A 21,525-nucleotide genomic window follows, 5' to 3' on the forward strand; every position below is an offset into this window, starting at 1 on the left:
CCACTCATTGCTCATGTCTAGGGGACAATCCAGACTGTGTGAACCCATTTAATAGTCTATATGTATCTCTCCTAGGTGTCTACACCAAACCCACCCTGTCTGCCCTGCCAAACCCTGTTGTAACCTTTGGAACATCTGTGACCCTTTCATGTACTTCAAATCAGGGATATGATGGGTTCATTTTAATTAAGGATGAGCAGTTCTACAGATCCATGGACTCACAATATGTATATACTGGTCAGTCTCCAGCCAGGTTCCAAGTGGGTCCCATCACACTCAGTGAAAAATGGAGTTTCAGATGCTTTGGCTATTACTCAAGCAAGCCTCAAGTGTGGTCAGAAGGCAGTGACATCCTGGAGCTCCTAGTCTCAGGTGAGAAAGTCTCATCTTCTCTATTGAAAGACACTGAACCTGAAACAGATTTCCAAATGAGACCCTAATGTGTGATGAACACAGGGAAGGACTTGTTCCTGAGTCCACATATACAACATGCAGATTAATGGAGTCAGTATACAGAAAGCACTGAGGGGTGTTCTGAGAAGGGAACCTGGTAGGGTCAGCAGAGAGATGGATGTTCACATGATCCCCTGTGTCTTTCTGTTATTCAAGTGTGAACTACAAGTTTTATATTCACCGTGCAACTGGTAAAATACCACATGACTCCCACCTACTTATTTTCAGGAACCCTCCCGAAACCCAGAATGTGGGCTGAGCCAGGCTCTGTGATCACCTCAGGGAATCCTGTGACAATCTGGTGTGAGGGAACCATGGAAACCCAAATATATTTCCTGTATAAAGAAGGAAGCCCAGCACCCAGGAGAAGATTGATGGCACCAGTGCCTGATCACAGGGCTAAGTTTATCATCCCATCCATGAGAGAGAATAATGCAGGGCAATATCACTGTTACTGTTATAACTCTGCTGGGTGGACTGAGAAGAGTGACGCCCTGGAGCTGGTGGTGACAGGTGAGACATTACTCAGGAATCATATGAATCCTCAAATGTGACTCTTTAGAAAAGTCTGCTTTGAATGTATCCCCACTCATTACTCAGTTCTGGGGACAATCCAGACTATGTGAACTCATTTAATCGTCCATATGTATCTCTCCTAGGTGTCTACTACAAACCCACCCTGTCTGCCCTGCCAAACCCTGTTGTAATCTTAGGAGGATCTGTGACCCTCTCATGTACCTCAAATCAGAAATACGACAGGTTCATTTTAATTAAGGACAAGCAGTTCTACAGCTTCATGGACTCACAATATGTATATACTGGCCTGTCTCCAGCCAGGTTCCAAGTGGGTCCCATCACACTCAGTGAAAGATGGAGTTTCAGATGCTATGGTTATCATGCAAGCAAGCCTCAAGTGTGGTCAGAAGGGAGTGACATCCTGGAGCTTATAGTCTCAGGTGAGGAAGCCCCAGGCTCCCTATTGAATGACACTGAACTTGAAACAGGTTTCCCCAGGAGACCCTAATGTGTGATAAGTACAGGGATGGACAGGTTCCTGAACCCACATATACAACATGCAGATTAGGGAGTCAAAATACAGAAAGCACTGAGGGGTGTTCTGATAAGTGAGCCTGGCAGAGTCAGCAGAGAGATGGATACTCTGATGGTTCCATGTGTCCTTCTGTTATACACGGGTCAACTACTCAGTACAGTACCTCCCTGTAGCTGTTGGTGACAGGTGAGTCATTACTCAGGAATAATATGAATTCCCAGATGAGACTCTTTAAAAAGTCTGCTCTGAATGTATCCCCACTCATTATTCCGGTCTGGGGGACAATCCAGACTGTGTGAACTCATTTAAAATTCCATATGTATCTCTTCTAGGTGTCTACTACAAACCCACCCTGTCTACACTTCCATACCCTGTTGTAACCTTAGGAGGATCTGTGACCCTCTCATGTACCTCCAATCAGAGATATAATGGGTTCATTTTAATTAAGGATGAGCACTTCTCCAGTTCCATGGACTCACAATATGTATATGATGGGCTGTCTCCAGCCAGGTTCCAAGTGGGTCCCATCACACTCAGTGAAAAATGGAGTTTCAGATGCTTTGGCTATTACTCAAGCAAGCCTCAAGTGTGGTCAGAAGGCAGTGACATCCTGGAGCTCCTAGTCTCAGGTGAAAAAGTTTTATCCTCTCTATTGGAAGATACTGAACCTGAAACAGATTTCCAAATGAGACCCTAATGTGTGATGAACACAGGGAAGGACTTGTTCCTGAGTCCACATATACAACATGCAGATTAATGGAGTCAGTATACAGAAAGCACTGAGGGGTGTTCTGAGAAGGGAACCTGGTAGGGTCAGCAGAGAGATGGATGTTCACATGATCCCCTGTCTTTCTGTTATTCAAGTGTGAACTACAAGTTTTATATTCACCGTGCAACTGGTAAAATACCACATGACTCCCACCTACTTATTTTCAGGAACCCTCCCAAAACCCAGAATGTGGGCTGAGCCAGGCTCTGTGATCACCTCAGGGAATCCTGTGACAATCTGGTGTGAGGGAACCATGGAAACCCAAATGTATTTCCTGTATAAAGAAGGAAGCCCAGCACCCAGGAGCAGATTGACAGCACCAGTGCCTGATCACAGGGCCAAGTTTATCATCCCATCCATGAGAGAGAATAATGCAGGGCGATATCGCTGTTACTGTTATAACTCTGCTGGGTGGACTGAGAAGAGTGACGCCCTGGAGCTGGTGGTGACAGGTGAGTCATTACTCAGAAATCACATGAATTCCTAAATGTGACTCTTTAGAAAAGTTTGCTCTGAATGTATCCCCACTCATTACTTAGGTTTGGGGGACAATCCAAACTGTGTGAACTCATTTAATATTCCATATGTATCTCTTTTAGGTGTCTACTACAAACCCACCCTGTCTGCCCTGCCAAACCCTGTTGTAATCTTAGGAGGATCTGTGACCCTCTCATGTACCTCAAATCAGAGATATGATAGGTTCATTTTAATTAAGGATGAGCAGTTCTACAGCTCCATGGACTCACAATATGTATATACTGGGCTGTCTCCAGCCAGATTCCAAGTGAGTCCCATCACACTCAGTGAAAAATGGAGTTTCAGATGCTATGGTTATCATGCAAGCAAGCCTCAAGTGTGGTCAGAAGGGAGTGACATCCTGGAGCTTCTAGTCTCAGGTGAGGAAGCCCCAGGCTCCCTATTGAAAGACACTGAACCTGAAACATGTTTACCCAGGAGACCATAATGTGTGATAAGTACAGGGAAGTAAAGGTTCCTCAGCCCACATATGGGCCAGCATACAGATTATGGGAGTCAATGTACAGAAACCAATGAGGGGTGTTCTGAAAAGGGAACTTGGGAGGGTGAGGTGAAAGAGAGAGAGAAGGGTCTTCAGAGGGCTCCATGCTTCCTGTTATTCAAGGGTCAGTCCAAGTATCATATCCACTGTGCAACTGTTTAAAGTCCCACATCCCTATCACCTACTTCTTTGTAGGGACCCTCAAGAAACCCAGCATCCGGGCTGCGCCAGGCTCTGTGATCACCTCAGGGAATCCTGTGACAATCTGGTGTCATGGAAACACAAATATATATTGTGTATAAGGAAGGAAGCCCAGCACCCTGGTGCAGATTAACTGCACCATTGCCTGATCACAAGGCCAAGCTTATCATTCCATTAATGAGAGAGCATAATGCAGGGCGATATCACTCTTAGTGTTATAACTCTGCTGGTGGACACAGCACAGTGACACCCTGGAGCTGGTGGTGACAGGTCTGTGGAAAATAAGGGTCAAAATCTTCACATTTTCTGTGTGTGGGTCCCTGAAAGCTCTTTCTTGGGAGAATATTGCCTACATGCAATAACAAGGAAAAGTTTGATCACACTAACATAATACTTGCTGCTACACACTTCTAAAATGTATGACACCATGTGGTTGATTGTAAGCAAGTTTAAACACAGTACGAAATTGGAAAAAAAAAAAGGATCCCTGGTGTAATAGAAAATCCAGTGAACACCTAGGATTTATTGCATCAAAACTCAACTCAAATGTGACCATGAAGATGGATTTTATAGCTAAAGGGCCTTTAATCTAGTGTGGTCAATGACTGACATAGTGTACATGTCAGCAGGCTATAAAGTATATAGCACATCTTGCCTAAGATGGACTTTATTAACTGAGAGCTAATGAAAAAGTCTAGGGAGACAGAGTCTAGGATAAACTTTCTGGGGTATTCAGGTGATGTCTGGAGCTACAGATACATGGTCCCCTGGTTATTAACAACATCCATTCCCAGCTCTCTTGATAGAAAACAGGTATTTATTCCATCAGTTGAGAAGACACACTGCATGGATAACTTTCCTGATATCTCCCATGTTATTTGTGAGATGAAGCACATCATGTCCTCAACATTTTTCCTCAGGAAATATATTGATTTGGCCTATAGTCCAACTGCTGGTGCCAATGTATCAGTTAATAGGCTGTGTCCTCTTTTTACTAAGGGTCATTGAAGGTAAACCTACTCTGTCATCATGGCCCAGCCCTGTTGATACCTCAGGTGGGAGGGTGAACCTCCAATGTGTCTCATCAAAAAGATATGATTGATTCATTGAAACTGGGAAAGAACAGAATTTCTCCAGGTCCCTCAAGGCTCAGTACACACACACACGATAGTCCCAGGCTCTGTTTCCTGAGATCCCTGTGACATCCAACAAGAGTGGGCCCTTTAGATATTAAGAATACTTCCAAAGCAGACCACATATGTGGTCAGTGGCCAGTAACCCTCTGGAGATATTTGTCTCAGATGAGAACCTCTTGTTTGCTCAACAGTTTTTGATAGGAGAAATCTTTATCACTAGCTCTGCTGCCCTGAGGATGGTTCCAGTCATGATGCCTGAAGGGAGCTCTTGGCATCTATTGCTCAAGGGGGGAGCCCAAGTCACTGACCGAGAAAGAATTGAAGAATGCATTATCTTAGTTAGGGTTTCTAGTGTTGAAATGAAATATCACCATCAAAAAGCAAGTTGTATAGGAAAAGCTTTATTTGGCTTACATTTTCACAGCACTGTTAATCCTTAAAGGAAGTCAGGGCTGGAACTCAAACATGTCAGGACTCTGGAGGCAGGTGTCATTACAGAGGCTTAGATGGGTGCTGTTCACTGGTTTGCTCTTCATGGATTACTCAGCCTGCTTTTGATAAAATCCAGGATGAACACCTCAAGGACAGTATCACCCACGGTGGGTTAGACTCTCCCCTCACCCTCTGGAGTCTGACCATAGAGGTCTAAACTAGAACTCTGTTGAAGATTGGTCCATGGACTCAATATAAAGATGGATAGATGGAGTCTCTTCTGAGAGGGACAGACACATGTAAAAGCTGCTCTCCTTTCGAATTCTCAGTTTTGACAACTGTAAATTGGAAAGCACTGGCCTAGATGTTAAGTTCTTTTTAATTCTGACCTTATCACACAGAGATATCTTATCTTCCTCACACAGAGAAACCACTTCTAAAATTGTTGTGCCATATCTGAAACTGTGATGGTGACACTGTGTATGGGTATGCAACAGAGCCAGGACAAGGCATTCAGGCTCCTTCCTTTCAGTTCATGCATTTTATCTTCAGAGTGGAGAACACAGTTAAAGTTTGGATTTCTTGCATTTAATCCTCCACAGTGTGCCTTCCTGCTGAGTGATCAGTAGGTAAAATGTCTAGGAGTGATAGGAGTCAGTCATACATTGCATGGTTATGTGAGAAAGAGGTGGTGAATAAAAAGTATTGATATGGACTTACACACAATTTCTCCTTCATGAATTTAGTTGCATGTTCCCATGCCCCAGACTGAACAGAAAGCATAGGAAGTCCTCCTAAATTATGAATTGGAAATGGGAGGTGAATTTCTTCACCAATACTTAGTTCTTGTGTTGATAAAAAAAAAAATCACACTCAAGTGTCTTAGTCTGAAGTGTGAACTCAAACAACTTGATGTCTGTGAAGAATCCAGAAGGAATCATGGCACCCTAGGGAAAGGATTGATACTGGATCCTTCTGAAGTTTTGTGATTAGCCTAATATGCAATTATAAGAAATGAAAATTACTGGAAATATGAATGTTGACTTCAGAGAAGACTCTCTGCTCTCTTATGTACTTAATTAATTGTGTACCTTCTCTTCTGTACCTAGGAACTGATGAGAACATCACTATATCACAAAACATGTCCAAACCAAAGACAGGTGAGTACAAATTCTCAGCTTTTCTGAGGGTTTTGATATCTGATCTTCCTCAGTTGATTTTCTTCTTCCCTTCATTCTTTCTCCACAGCCACAGACTCAGAGACACAGGATCATCACACAGTGGAGAATCTGCTCAGAATGGGGATGGCAGCCTTGGTCCTTGTGGTCCTTGGAATACTGGTGTTTGATGCTTGTCACAGCTCTAGACATGATCAACACAGAAATGGACTATGAATGGAAAGTACAGCAACACATCTTTTGCAGTGTCATGGACTAGACACTAAGTATGGGGATTGAGGGTGGAATTGTAAGAAAATACAGTTGTTCATGTTGGAGAACTGACTAGGGGTCAATGTGAATTGAGTGCAAGGGAAATAAATGTCTGTTTATTGGGATGGAGAGTACTTTCTCCACCAATCAAAATTATTCCCTTACATCTTGCTGTGGAATTTGCTGACCAGTGCCTCCTTTCTTCTCACCTATTGACATGGGGGAAACATTTCTATTCCCAAATTTGGGAGTTTCACAAAATCCCCAAGCTAAAACACCACAACATGTAAACAGAGGACTTAGCACCCATAGACCCATGCAGTCTCTGATTGCTGTTTCAGGCTCTGTGAGACACTGAGCCTTGCTTAGTTGATTCTAGCGGCCATGTTATCACAGTGTCCTCAAACACTCTGGCTCCTTCAACCCCTCCAGCTCTTCCATGGGTTGCCATGTTTTCTTTATCAATGTATCAGTTGATTGGCATTTAGGCTTGTTTCCTTTCTTCTCTTTTGTGAATACTGCAGTGATAAAAATGGACGTGTAACTAGCTTTCTGGTGTGTTGACTTAGAATTCATTAGATGTGCACCAGGAGTGGTATATTTAGGACAAATTCTAGTCTTACTTTCAACATTTTGAAGAAATTCCAAGCTGGTTTTCATAGCAACTGAATGAATTTAAGTGACAACCGGAAGCATGTAAATGTTCCTCTTTTTCAAGTTTGTTACTGTCATTTATTGTCTTTTGTTTTTCCATGATAGCCATTCTCTTTTTTGCCATTAATTTTGATAGTTTCATACATATGTAAAATGTGTTGTTTATATATTCTCCATCCCCTACTCTCCTGTGTCCTGCTTCCATCTTGTCTTATCCACTTCTTCAGATCTTCTGATCTTCCCCTAAGGGAAAGGTGCAGATTTAAAAAAAAGGACCTCAAATTGATTGATGTAATTTTAATTTTCATGTGTCTCTCCAAACCTGTCTCCTCAGGATCATAGCACATTTTTTGGTGACAATTTCTTTGTGACTTACCTGTCAAGGTGTCCAATTCTAGAGTGGAAGACTAGTTTTATAAAGTTAGACTACAATGAAAAAACTCTTAAATTCAAAGAGACTGGAATGTTTTCTGGACCCCAAATCCAGAGTTAATAATACATCTTGAAGTCACTTAAGTTTTAAGGTTGATACCCTACTGTGACCACAGCTTGTTTGTTTAACCAGCATTTAAGAAAACTATGGAACAACCAACCTTACTTGCCATACATTGCCTATGTCAAGAGCTTTTATATTCTAACCTGATACATAATTTTGATCTTCAGATAGGCGCTCTTGAAGCCCTGAACCAGAGAGCAATGTATGTGGCTGTATGTGTGTTTTGATAATCATTTGCTGAAAACAGGAAATAAGTAGATAATGGCCTTGAAAATAATCCACCATCAATGCTGAAATTATAATGCAGATATTAATTATGAAAAGGCATTTGTGGTACTGTTTGTTATTTGGGTCATTCAATGCTCAGATGGAGTCAGTAAATTTTAGCTGTACACGGTGATTTAAATCTCTTATAAAACTCTTGAAGATTTCACTATTTAGTTAATGGCAAAGCAAAAGCCCTTTGTGAGAGACTCACAGAAGGACATCAAGCAGTCCTGGTGACACAGACAAAATAGATAGAACTGACTACAGACAATGTAGAGACCACAACCTACAAAAAACTGACAACAGAGAGAAAATGGAATATTCAAGTGTGGGTTCAGTATTGGTCATACTATTCCAAAGTAAGCCTAAATTCCTTTCTTAAAAAAATATTATTTTATTAATTAAATTTGTATTTTTGCAAATTTATATGTACAGTTACATGATATACATTGTGCATAGTGACCACTTTTAACTCCACCCCTTGTAATAGCCCTACTAAACTTCGCTGCTGCCCATTCCTTTTGTGTGTCAACTTCCAGAGTTTAACCAAGACCATCTGTGTGACATCCATTGGAGTCTGGCAAGCTCAGTAGTGGTTCCACAACTGAAGACAAAGACCCTACCTCTCCCACAATCAGTCAATCCAATTGTTCAGTATTAAGTGGTAAGGCCCAGTGATGCCCCTCATCCATGCCTACTGTTCACAGGGCCAATCTTGCACATGCCCATTGCAGTTAACCTCAGTTGCTGTGGGTTCATGGTTCCAATGGTTGTTTAACTGATCCCTGTGTTTAATGTGACGTGAAAGCATATTAACGACCCTGAGTTTGTACCTAATGGGTTTAATTATTGCAAATTTGATAAGAAGTTACTAGTAGTCAGAACATTTCTAGTAAAGTCCAAATAGCATATTCTTCCACTCTGGGTAGATAATGAATGTATGGTAAAGTTCAATGTCATGCACATGTTCACTTCTGTGAATTGGTCACTACCACTATGATCATGAATCAAAACATCACATTCTTCCTCATATCTATCCCAAGATACCTCCACATAATAAAGACTGTCTATAAAATAAACTTAGAGTCAACATTATACAGACATGGAGGCCAAAGAATAGAATAAATGGCCAAGAAATAAGCTCATTCCTTTATAGTCACATAAATTTTGGCTAAGCTTTTCAAAATGTACTTTGGAGAAATAACAACAAAAAACTAACCTATTTAGTTGATGATGGTGGGAAACTGATTTCTACACACTGAAGAATCAACCCAAATTCCTGCCTCTCATCTGGCAAATGAGTAAATTCAAAACCCATTCACCACCTTGTTGTAAGATCTAAAATTGCTGAAAAAAATTGTAGGGTTTCAAATACAACAATGAGTATGAGTGGAGAGGAGCCATATTTCCTTGTTTCTAACCTGGGAGATGGGATTAGGAGTGTCTACTGTCTTTGTATTCATTACGAAGGTGCTGTATTATTACTGTTCTAATTGTTGTGACACAATGATATGAACCAAATTAAGGAAGTGTTTATTTTGTTTTGTAGCTAAAGGAAATAGTACAGTCCACCATGGCTGGGAAAGCATGGTACTGCTCAAATATAATCCATAGTCAGGAAGCAGAGAGAGAATTAACTGGATATGGGCTGTCCTATAAATGCCATTCTTAATGATTAACTTTCACCAGCAAGTCTCCAGTTTACATAAGTGATAGAAACAAACAAATGTTCTCCTTTGTCTTGTCTGAATGAGATAGTCTCCTTTTCCTTCTCCAAAGTGAAGATTCTAAGTGTTGATTAGAGGAAGAAATGTGCCTAGACTTCAAATTTTATAAAGGTTCATTTCAACTTCAATTTAATTTTTGTTTATGAACATTTTCCTGCATTTGTGTACTCCACGGAGAAATTATGCAAGGAAGCTAGAAGATGGTGTCAAGTACCCCACACCTAAGTTACAGACAGCTGAGAGGAATCCAAATGTGGTCTTGTGCAAGAGCAGCCAATCTCTAAGCCATCTGTCTCATTCTGAAAAGATCATTTTAATTCAGAAATGTGCCACGTATTCACCACCCATGTCCCACCCCTAATACACAGATACTTCTGCATATTCTCCCACACTAGCTGTGATTACTGAAGTGGATCCTCCCTGACCAGAGTCTTTCTTTTTCAGTGCCATCCTTCCTACCCCTCCTCATAGCTCTGCAGAATGAGATGACAAGGGACAAATGCCATTTCTCTGTCCTACCCTCTCTTACCTATCAGGAAGGCACTTGTTCAGTGAGTGAGCTTGAGAATGCAGTGTCAACCCTCCTTGAGTTTCAGACACATCTAGACTCTCAACATCACCCTCCTCCATGAATTGTTAGGGACTGTGATCCTGGAGAGGCACTCAAACTCTCCTTTGGTCATTGCCTGGAACAGAGTTAGTAGTGACTCAGTACAGGCTTCTTTTCCTTGGGAAACTATTTTCACTTCTCAAAATTCAGCAGAATACATTAATTTTGTTATAGACAGACATCATACTGCCACCTGCTGTACACTTTTCATAATACAGACACAAATGTCAAATCTTTGAGATTTGCTCTCATACATGCTAAAAAGTCTCTTCTTTCACTGGTATAAAAACCCCTTGGTTTGATTCCAGCACATACAGAAGAGCACCAGAGGCACCCAGGCCTGTGGACTCCAAATCTTAATTCTGTTCAACTGAGGAAAATACAGATTAACACATGAACTCCCCCAGGCGTAAGCCATGTCCATCACATGTTCAATTAGAGCTTAACCACAAGGGAACATTCAGATGCTATAATTACAATAAAAACAATCCACAGATATGGGCAATGCCTAGTGACCTCCTGCATCTTCTAGTCTTAGGTGAAGGAAACCCAACCTTGACTGAAGTATTTGAGAACTAAATGTCCTGCTGTGAGCCTTGATCCAAAGAGAGCAATGATAGAATGTGACAGCACAGAGCTAACGTCTTATGAGTCAGATTACGAGAGATATAAAGACCTGATTGTGAGAATTAGAGAATTATTCCAAGATGCTTGGGCCATCTTCCTTACAGGACTTTCCTGAAATCCATCACTAGTGATTCACAATGGCTCTGTATTGTCCCCAGGGTCTCCCTGATGTCAGCCATGGGAGATTCATTCTGCATAAGCTTGGAAGAATTCACATCACCCAGCCTTGAAGCAAAAAGCTCCAGGCTTGGATCTCTTGGGCCAACCTTTCCCTGAGCCCTCTAAGAAGCTTTCGTTTGAAACTGGTACAGATGCTAAGGCACATGGAGCAACTTCTCTGCCTCTGAATTTTCTGTCCTCAGCCACCTCCTGGGCATTCTTATCACATATTAGTAACCCACCTCTCCCTCTCATGGTCCTAGGCTCAGCACAGACCTGTAGTTGTGTTTTCTCTTTTGAGAAGACCACAACACAGCTTCAAAATAAATCATATATGGAGGCTTATTCTTAATTATAAGACTAATTAAGAATTAGTTATTATGTTATAACTATATATATTATATTAATTATTAGACTAAGCTTGGCTTGTTTCTTGCCATAACTTTAACACTTGATCTTAGCCAAAAGGCTGAGAAGTAATTCCCTATTACTTTAAATTATCCTGTCTACCTTTTGCCCCTGGGCTATTCCCATTCTCTTACTTGATTAAACCTTGCTCTTATTTCAAGGCTGGCTATGTAGCTAAATGGCTGTTTTTGCATCACCGCAACATTCTCTACACAAGTTTATTTCATTATAAAGAAACAATTTGCCTAAATTAATTTTTTTATTTAATATTTTTCCTCATACAACTTCATTCTTTTTTTAAATAAAATATTTTCTGTTCATTCTACATATCAACCACAGATTCCCCTGTCCTCCCTCCTACCACACCCCAGCCTTCCCCCACAGCCCACACCTTATTCACACCTCCTCCAAGGCAAGGTCTCATATGGGGAGTCAGCAGAGCCTGGTATATTCAGTTGAGGCAGGTCCATGGCACTCCTCCCTCCACTGAGGCTGCATAAAGTGTCTCAGCATAGGCACTAGGTTCAAACAGCCAGCTAATGAACTAGAAACAGGACCTTGTCCCAATGCCTGGGGACCCCCTACACAGTTCAAGCTAAACTACTGTATTTCTTGGCCAGAATACCTAGTCTAGTACCATAGGGGCTCCTCAGCTACTGGTCCACAGTTTATGTGCTTCTACTAGTTTGGCTAGTTGTCTATGTAATTTTTGAAATCATGGTCTCAATATCTCTGGCTCATAAATCCCTCCTCTCTCTTGTCAATTGGTCTCCTGGAGCTCTGCCTGGGACCCAGCCATGGATCTCTGCATCTGCTTCCATTAGTCACTGGATGAGGGTTCTGTGATGACAGGTAAGATATTCAGCCATTTGATCAACAGAGTAAGTCAGCTCAGGCACCCTCTCATCCATTGCCAGCAGTCCATGGTGGACTTATCTTTGTGGATTTCTGGGGATCTCCCTAGCACTCTGCTTCTTCCTATTCCCATGGTGCCTTCATTTATCATGGTATCTCTTTCCTTGTCCTCCCATTCTGTTCCTGATCCAGCTAGGACCTCCCTCTCCCCTAAACTCTTATTCCCCATCTTTTGACTCCATTACCCCTCCCCATCTTCCTCAGTTTGCTCATGTAGATCTCATCCATTTTTCGATCACTGGGCCATCCCTGTGTCTTTCCTGAGGTCCTACTTACTAGCTAGCCTCTCTGGAGCTGTGGGTTGTAATCTAGTTATCATTTGCTTTCCATCTAGTGTCCACTTATGAATGAGTACATACCATGATTGTACTTCTGAATCTAGGTTACCTCACCCAGGATGATATTTTCTAAGTCCATCCATTTGCCTGCAAACCTCATGATGTCATTGTTATTCTCCACTGTGTAGTACTCCATTATGTGTGTGTGTGTGTGTGTGTGTGTGTGTGTGTGTGTGTGTGTGTGTGTGTGTGTGTGTATCACATTTTCTTTATCCATTCTTCAGTTGAGGAGCATCTAGGTTGTTTCCAGGTTCTGGATATTACAAATAATGCTGAAATGAACATAGTTGAGCATGTGTCCTTGTGGTATGATTGAGCATTCCTTGGATATTTGCCCAAGAGTGGTAGAGCTGGGTATTGAGAGAGATTGAGTTCCAATTTTCTGAGAAATCGCCATACTGATTTCTAAAGTTTCTGTATAATCTTGCATTTCCACCAACAGTAGAGGAGTATTCCCCTTGCTCCACATCCCCTCCAACCTAAGCTGTCTTCAGTGTTTTTGATCTTAGTCATTGTTACATGTGTAAGATGGTTTCTCAGAGTTGTTTTGATTTGCATTTCCCTGATGATTAATTTGATTATTTAAGAAAATTTTTTTATTGATTTTACATACCAACCACAGATCCCTCACTCATTCCTTCCCACTCTCCCACAACCTTCACCAATGACCTACTCCATCCCCTCCTCCAAAAGGGTAAGGCTTCCAAAGGCAAAGCCTGGTACATTCAGAAGAGCCAGGACCAAGTTCCTCCCTCCTGCATCAGGACTGAGTGAGGCATCTCACCCTAGGCATTGGGGCCCCAAAAGCCACATCATGCACCAGCAATAGATACTGATTCCACTGCCAGGGTCCCCTCAAGACCAAGCTACACAACTGTGTCCCAAGTGCAGAGGGTCTGGTCCTGTTCTATGCAGGCTTCACAGCTGCAGAACTAAAGTTCATGCGTTCCACAAGCTGGTTTCAGTTCTCTCTGTAGATTTCCCCTCATGATCTTGACCCTGTTGTTCATAAAATCACTCCTCCCTCTTATCAACTGGACTCTAAAGCTCAGCCTGGTATTTGGCTGTGGATGTCTGCATCTGCTTCCATCAGTTACTCAAGTAAGTCTCTATGATGACAGTTAGGGTATTCACCAATCTGATAACTAGGGTAGGCCAGTTCAGGCACCATCTTCACTATTGCTAATGGTCTATACTGGGGTCATCCTTGTGGATTCCTGGGAATTTGCCTAGCACCAGATTTCTCCCTAACCCAATAATGTCTCCCTCCTTCAGGATATCTCTTTTCATTCCTCTCCCACTCCATCCCTCCCCCAGCTCAACCATCACATTCCCTCTTGTTTTCACCCCCTACTTTCTATTGTCCTCCTGACACCCAGTTTACTCAGGATATTTCATCTATTTCCCCTTCCCGGGATGACCCATGCATAACTCATAGAGTCCTCTTTGTTAGTTAGCTTCTTTGGAACTGTGAGATGTAGTCTGGTTATTTTTAGCTTTACCTCTAGTATCCACGTATGAGTGAGTACACATAATGTTTGTCTTTGTGAATCTGGGTTACCTCATTCAGGATGATATTTTCTAGTTCCATCTATTTGTCTGCAAATTTAATGATGTCATTCTTTATTTACAGCTGAGTCATACTCGCTGTATGTATATATACCACATTTTCTTCATTCATTCTTTGATTGAGGATCATCTAGGTTGCTGCCATATTCTGGCTATTATGAATCACGCTGCTATGAAAATTGTTGAGCAAATGTTCTTCTGGTATGATTGAGAATGGCATGGATATATGCCCAAACATTGTATCCTTGGGTCTTGAGGTATATTGTTAACCAATTTTCTTTTTTTTTTTTTTGTTTTGTTTTTCGAGACAGGGTTTCTCTGTGCAGCTTTGCGCCTTTCCTGGAACTCACTTGGTAGCCCAGGCTGGCCTCGAACTCACAGAGATCTGCCTGGCTCTGCCTCCCGAGTGCTGGGATTAAAGGCGTGCGCCACCACCGCCCGGCTTATTGTTAACCAATTTTCTGAGAAGTCACCATACTGATTTCCAAAGTCGCTGTACAAGTTTACACTCCCCCTAGTAGTGTAGGAGTGTTCCCCTGACTCCACGTCTTCTCCAACATAGGCTGTCTTCAGTGTTTTTAATCTTAACCATTCTGACATTTGTAAGATAGTATTTCAGAGTCCTTTTATTTTCATTTCCCTGGTTACTGAGGATGTTGAACAATTCCTTAAATGTCTTTCAGCCATTTGGGATTCTTTTGAAGAGAATTTTCTGTCTAGATCTTTAGCCCATTTTTTAAATTTGATTGTTTGGTATTTTGATGTCTAGTTTTGTGAGTTCTTTATGTATTTGGATGTCAACCCTCTGTTGGATGTGGGGTTGGTGAAGAACTTTGCCTATTCTGTAGGCTGTCATTTTGCCATATTTATCATGTCTTTTCCCTTACAGAATCTTCTCAGTTTCAGGAGCTTCCATTTATTAACTGATGCTGTCAGTGCTTGCGCTACTGGTGTTATATTTAGGAAGTGTACCTCAAAAGAACAATATCCAACTTCATATGGAAAAACAACACAAAACAACAACAACAAAAAAAAACAACCCAAGGATAGCTCAAACAATCCTATATAATAAAGCAACTTCAGGAAGTATCACCATGCCTGACTTCCATCTCTACTACAGCATAGTATTGGTTTTTCTTTCTAAAGAGCTCTCCTCAAAGTTTACAATACTTGCTTCCATATCTTCAGTTATAACTGAACATGAGGAGTTGCCTGAAATTAATGGCAGTGTTGTTTAATTAATAACAAAAGCCCTGTGAGCTGCTTTTTTCTTCCCTGTCACTCCATTTCCTTTTAAAGGACATTTTAATAATTGCAATACTGTTGTTCCCCAAAAGGGAAGTTTCCCATGAATCCCTGCCAATCCTGGAGTCCTCTTACAGTGAGAATGATTGCCTTCAGTCCTCAGAGATGTCTGGAATCATTTGTCCTTCTTTAAGCTGTGGGCCCTGGCCCTCCACTGTGAGTGGCTGCTGCCTTGCTTATGACCTTGAACAGATGTCCTCCCTAAGCTGCTTCCCTGCTGGTTTCCTTCTTACTGAATGATCACTGGAGGTTCTTTGTTCATATATCCTGCATTTGGTGTAAACAGCTTAGATGCAAGAATGTAGAACATTGGGTAGGGAACTTCTGCCCTCCAGGGATCCTCCATTGTGCTGTAAGCCTATATTTAAGGTTTCCTCCCTCCTTCAATAAATGGCATTTGGCATTTGGCATTCTGCTGTGGTGAATGACTCCCTGTCTCTTGTCTGTTATTTTTTAATCCACCGCCCCTCCCTTGGACATGGTGAATGGGTGGTGGTAGAGCGGGTGTTACCGCAACAAATTGAGGTTCTTACTGAGATCTGAGAAAGAATGGAAAAGCTGATGGACACTCTTGGAAGGCTGGTCAGTGTTTTAAAGAAAAAAGAAAAGGTAAGAATGAATTGTCATGGGTGCAAATAAGGTTAAGAAAGGGCAAGACAACTAAAGATTCAAAAAAAAAAAGAAAAAGAAAATTTTCCCAACAGAAAAGAGGAAAGGAAAGGAACTTACCTGTTAGAAAAGGAGAAAATATCTAGACGGGAATTCCGGGGCAGGATGGGCCCTCTTGTGCAGAAGGGAAGTCCAGGGCAGGATGGGCGCTCTTGTCCAGAAGGGAACTCCAAGCCTCAATGCTGCCCCAGAGTTCCCATTTGGACAAAAGAACTCCCATCTGGACAAGAGAGAGAGAGAGACTTCCAGAATCTGCCAACTCTGTCTGAACCAAGTACACTGATAAGACCAAGAACGAACCACAAGGAGATGAGCAGACATCAAGGCAGAAGTGCATACAACAAAATGAAGAGCAATACAGCATCACCAGAACCTAGCCTGCCTCCAACATCTAGACCTGAACATCAAAAATTGGAAGAAGCAGAAGAAAACAGCCTTATGAATAACATCATGAAGAAGGTAGAGGCTTGTGTAGAGGAAAACACACACATAAAAAAAAAAAAAAAAAAAAAAAAAAAAAAAAAAAAAAAAAAAAAAACGGGCACTTTGCTATAAAAAAACAGAGAAAATGGCAAACAAATTACAAGAAAACAATAAAGTCCTGGAAGAAAACAACAAAGTACTGAAAGAAAATCATGAAAAAGCAATGAAACAAATGAAGGATACAATCCAAGACTTGAAAAGGGAAATAGAAAAACATGAAGAAGACACAAACATAGGGAAGGCTAGAGATAGAAAATTGGAGTAAATGAACAGGAACTTCAGATGAAAGAATAACCAACAGAATGCAAGAGATGGAAGAGAGAATCTCTGGTGTTGATGATACAATAGACGAAACAGATTCATCAGTCAAAGAAAACACTAAAGCCAACAAAGTCATGAACCAAAATGTCCAAGAAATTTGGGACACCATGAAAAGACCAAACCTACAAATAATAGGGATAGAAGAAGGAGAAGAATACCAAATCAAAGGCACAGAAAATATATTCAACAAAATCATAGAAGAAAACTTTCCCAACTTAAAGAAGGAAATACCAATGAAGATAAAAGAAGCCTATAGAACACTAAACAGACTAGAACCCCCAAAAGTCCCCTTGCCACATAACAATTAAACAAATAAATGTACAGAATAAAGAAAGAATATTAAGAGCAGCAAAGTAAAAAGGCCAAGTGAATTATAAAGGCAAACCAATCAGAATAACACCAGACTTCTCAATGGAGACTTTGAAAGCCAGATGGACCTGGACAGATGTAATGTAGACACTAAGAGACCATGGATGCCAGCCCAGACTAATAAACCCAGCAAAATTTTCAATCATCATAGACGGAATGAACAAGACATTCTAAGAAAAAGCCAGATTTAAACAATACTTATCTACAAACCCAGCCCTACAGAAAGCACTAGAAGGAAAATTCCAACAAAAGGAAGTCAGATTCACACTCGAAAACACAGGCAATAGATAAAGCCACAGCAGTAAACCCCAAAGAAGAGAAGTACAAACACAATACCACCAAAAAATAACAGGGATGAACAGTCATGGGTCATTAATATCACTTAATATCAATGGACTTAATCCACCTATAAAAAGACATAGGCTTACACAATGGATACAAAAGCAGGACCCATCTTTCTACTGCATACAAGAAACACATCTCAAATTCAAAGACAGACACTACCAAAGAATAAAAGGCTGGAAAAGACTTTCCAATCAAACTGTCTTAAGAAACAAGTGGGTGTAGCCATCCTGATATCCAACAAAATAGACTTCAAACTAAAATAAATCAAAAGAAATCAAGAAGGGCATTACATACTCATCACAGGAAAGATCCACCAAGATGAAGTTTCAATGCTGAACATTTATGCCCCAAACACAAGAGCACCCATATATTTAAAAGAAACATTACTATAGCTTAAACCACATATAAAACCCCACACATTAATAGTGGGAGATCTCAATAGGCCACTTTCACCACTGGACAGATCTCCCAAATCGAAACATAATAGAGAAATAAGGGACTCAACTGATGTCATGACCCAAATGGACCTAATAGATATCTACAGAACATTTCATCCTAAAAAAGGAGAATACAACTTTTTCTCAGCACCTCATAGAACTTACTCTAAAGTCGACCACATACTTGGTCACAAAGCAAATCTCAACAGATACAAAACAATTGGAATGACCTCCTGTGTTCTATCAGACCATCATGGTTAAAAGTTAGATTTCAACAACAAAAAAAACTACAGAAAACCTACAATTTCATGGAAACTGAATAATGCTCAACTGAATCACCAACAGGTTAAGGAAGAAATAAAGAAAGAAAGTAAAGACTTCCTAGAGATGAACAAAAATGAAGACACCACATACCCAAACTTATGGGACACTATGAAAGCAGTGCTAAGAGGGAAATTCATAGCACTAAATGCCCACATAAAGAAGTTGGAGAAATCTCACACTAGTGACTTAACAGCACACATGAAAGCTCTAGAACAAGAAAAAGCAAAGTCTCCCAGGAAGAATAGATGCCAGGAAATTATCAAAGTGAGAGGGGGAATCAATAAAATAGAAACTAAGAGAACAATTCAAAAAATTAATGAAACAAAGAGTTGGTTCTTTGAGAAAATCAACAAGATAGACATCCCTTATCCAAACTAACCAAAACACACACAGAACGAATACAAATTAACGAAATCAGAAATGAAAAGGGGGACATAACAACAGACATTGAGGAAATCCAGAGAATTATCAGGTCATATTTCAAAAACCTCCACTCCACAAAACTGGAAAACCTAAAAGAAATGGATAATTTTCTGGATAGGTACCACATACCTAAGTTAAATCAAGACCAGATAAACTTTTTAAATAGTCCAATAACCCCTAAGGAAATAGAAACAGTCATTAAAAGTCTCCCAACCAAAAAAACCCCAGGACCAGATGGTTTCAGCACAGAATTCTACAAGATCTTCAAAGAAGAGTTAATACCAATACTCTCTAAATTGTTCCTCACAATAGAAACAGAAGGAACATTACCAAACTCCTTCTATGAGGCTACAATTATCCTGATTCCTAAACCAAACAATGATACAACAAAGAAAGAGAACTACAGACTGATCTCCCTCATGAACATTGATGCAAAAAATCTCAATAAAATACTGGCAAACAGACTCCAAGAACACATCAAAACAATTATCCACCATGATCAAGTAGGCTTCATCCCAGGGATGCAAGGGTGGTTCAACATAAGAAAGTCCGTAAATGTAATACACCATAAACAAACTCAAAGAAAAAAAAAACACATGATCATCTCACTAGATATAGAAAAAGCATTTGACAAAAACCAACACCCCTTCATGATAAAAGTGTTGAAGCTATCAGGAATACAGGGAACATACCTAAACATAATAAAGGCAATTTACAGCAAGCCAACAGCCAACATCAAATTAAATGGAGAGAAACTCAAAGCAATTCCACTAAAATCAGGAACAAGGCAAGGATGTCTGCTCTCCCCATACTTATTCAATATAGTACTTGAAGTTCTAGCCAAAACAAGAAGACAACATAAGGAGATTAAGGGGATACAAATTGGAAAGGAAGAAGTAAAGCTTTCCCTATTTGCAGATGACATGATAGTATACTCGAGTGACCCCAAAGATTCCACCCAGGAACTGAGAAACTTATAAACACCTTCAGCAACATAGCAGGATACAAGATCAACTAAAAAAAAATCAGTAGCCCTCCTATATACAATGGACAAATAAGCTGAGAAGGGAATCAGAGGTATGTCACCCTTTACAATAGCCACAAATGACATAAAATAACTTGGGGTAGCACTAACCAAGCAAGTGAAGGACCTATATGATAAGAACTTTAAGTCCCTGAAAAATGAAATTGAAGAAGATGTCAGAAAATGGAAAGATGCCCTTCAACTGAAGAATGGATAAATAAATTGTGGCATATATACACAATGGAATAGTACTCAGGAGAGAAAAACAATGACATCATGATGTTTGCAGGCAAATGGATAGATCTAGAAAAATCATTATGAGTGAGGTAACCCAGACTCAGAAAGACAAATATGTTATGTACTCATTCATAGGAGGATACTAGATGTGGAAAAAGGATGACTGGACTGCTACTCACATCAGGGAGGCTACCTGTAAAACAGGACCCCAAGAAAGACACGAGGATCATCAAATGAAAGAGATATGGCTGAGATCTACTTGAACAACCTGTACATGAGAGCTGAGAGCCTGTGGGAGCGGGAGATCCCAGCTGGATCAAGAACAGAGATGGAGAAAAAGGAATAGGAGACCATGGTAAATGAAGACCACATGAGAAAAGGAAGAAACAAAGTGCTAGTGAGGCCCACAGAAGTCCACAAACATACCCCCACAATAAACTGCTGGCAATGGTCGAGAGACAGCTGGAACTGACCTACTCTGGTAATGGGATGGCCAGACACCCTAATAGTCGTACCAGAAACCCCATCCAGGGACTGAGGATTCTGGATGCAGAGATCCAAGGCCAGGCCCCAGGTGGAGCTCCGGGAATCTAATTAGTGAGAAAGAGAAGGGTTTATATGAGGGAGAATTGTTGAAACCAAGGTTGGATAAAGCACAGGGACAAATAGCCAAACGAATGGAAACACAGAAACTATGAACCAATGGCTGAGGTGCCCTCAACTGGATCAGACCTTCTGAATGTGTGAGCCAGTTGATTGGCTTGATCTGTTTGGGAGGCATCCAGGCAGTGGGACTGGGTTCTGTTCTCATTGCATGAGTTGGCTGTTTGGAACCTGGGGCTTATGTGGGGTTGCTTGGCTCGGCCTGGGAGGAGGGGACTGGACCTGCCTGGACTGAGTCTACCAGGTTGATCTCAGTCCTTGGAGGAGGCTTTGCCCTGGAGGAGGTGGAATTGGGGGGTAGTCTGTGGGGAAGAGGAGAGGGGCTGGAGTGGGGAGAACAAGGGAATCCATGGCTGATATGTAGAATTGAACTGTATTATAAAATAAAAAATAAAATAAAATAAAATAAACAAAAAAAAGAAAAGGAAAAAATTTAATCAACAAAATAGGATTTTCCAAGTATAAAGGGGAAAATTTTTGAAACTAGGCCTAGTGATTGGGGCCCTGTAGAGGAAGGATGAACAAAAGAGAGAAGCCTCTTCCCAGTGATAATGGAGGAAGAAAAGACTCCAATTGTAGAATTTTCAGGATAGCTGAAACTCTGAGCTCTTTCTGCCTGCCAGTGCAGAGCAGCAGCATCAGAATTACAAAGAATCAACAGGTAG

The 21,525-nt window shown here is 40.9% G+C and overlaps 1 protein-coding gene across 5 annotated transcripts in view; it reads left to right on the forward strand.

Moving 5' to 3' along the window:
• LOC121826808 (leukocyte immunoglobulin-like receptor subfamily A member 6) overlaps positions 1 to 7,510 on the forward strand; it is a 75,176-nt gene extending 67,666 nt beyond the window's left edge. Inside the window, exons 2-9 of one of the 5 annotated variants that reach the window (XM_076568939.1) lie at positions 76 to 372; positions 682 to 966; positions 1,113 to 1,409; positions 1,837 to 2,133; positions 2,441 to 2,725; positions 2,873 to 3,169; positions 6,170 to 6,220; positions 6,309 to 7,510. In XM_076568939.1, the coding sequence (XP_076425054.1) occupies positions 76 to 372; positions 682 to 966; positions 1,113 to 1,409; positions 1,837 to 2,133; positions 2,441 to 2,725; positions 2,873 to 3,169; positions 6,170 to 6,220; positions 6,309 to 6,454 (1,955 nt within the window). In that variant the 3' untranslated portion in view covers positions 6,455 to 7,510. The remainder of the gene's footprint in view (positions 1 to 75; positions 373 to 681; positions 967 to 1,112; positions 1,410 to 1,836; positions 2,134 to 2,440; positions 2,726 to 2,872; positions 3,170 to 6,169; positions 6,221 to 6,308) is intronic. The other 4 variants (XM_076568920.1, XM_076568928.1, XM_076568943.1 and 1 more) reach the window with 4 other exon arrangements.
• Positions 7,511 to 21,525: the final 14,015 nt, after the last annotated feature.

Source organism: Peromyscus maniculatus, chromosome 1 (assembly GCF_049852395.1).
Source record: "Peromyscus maniculatus bairdii isolate BWxNUB_F1_BW_parent chromosome 1, HU_Pman_BW_mat_3.1, whole genome shotgun sequence".
NCBI classification, from domain to species: Eukaryota; Metazoa; Chordata; class Mammalia; order Rodentia; family Cricetidae; genus Peromyscus; species Peromyscus maniculatus.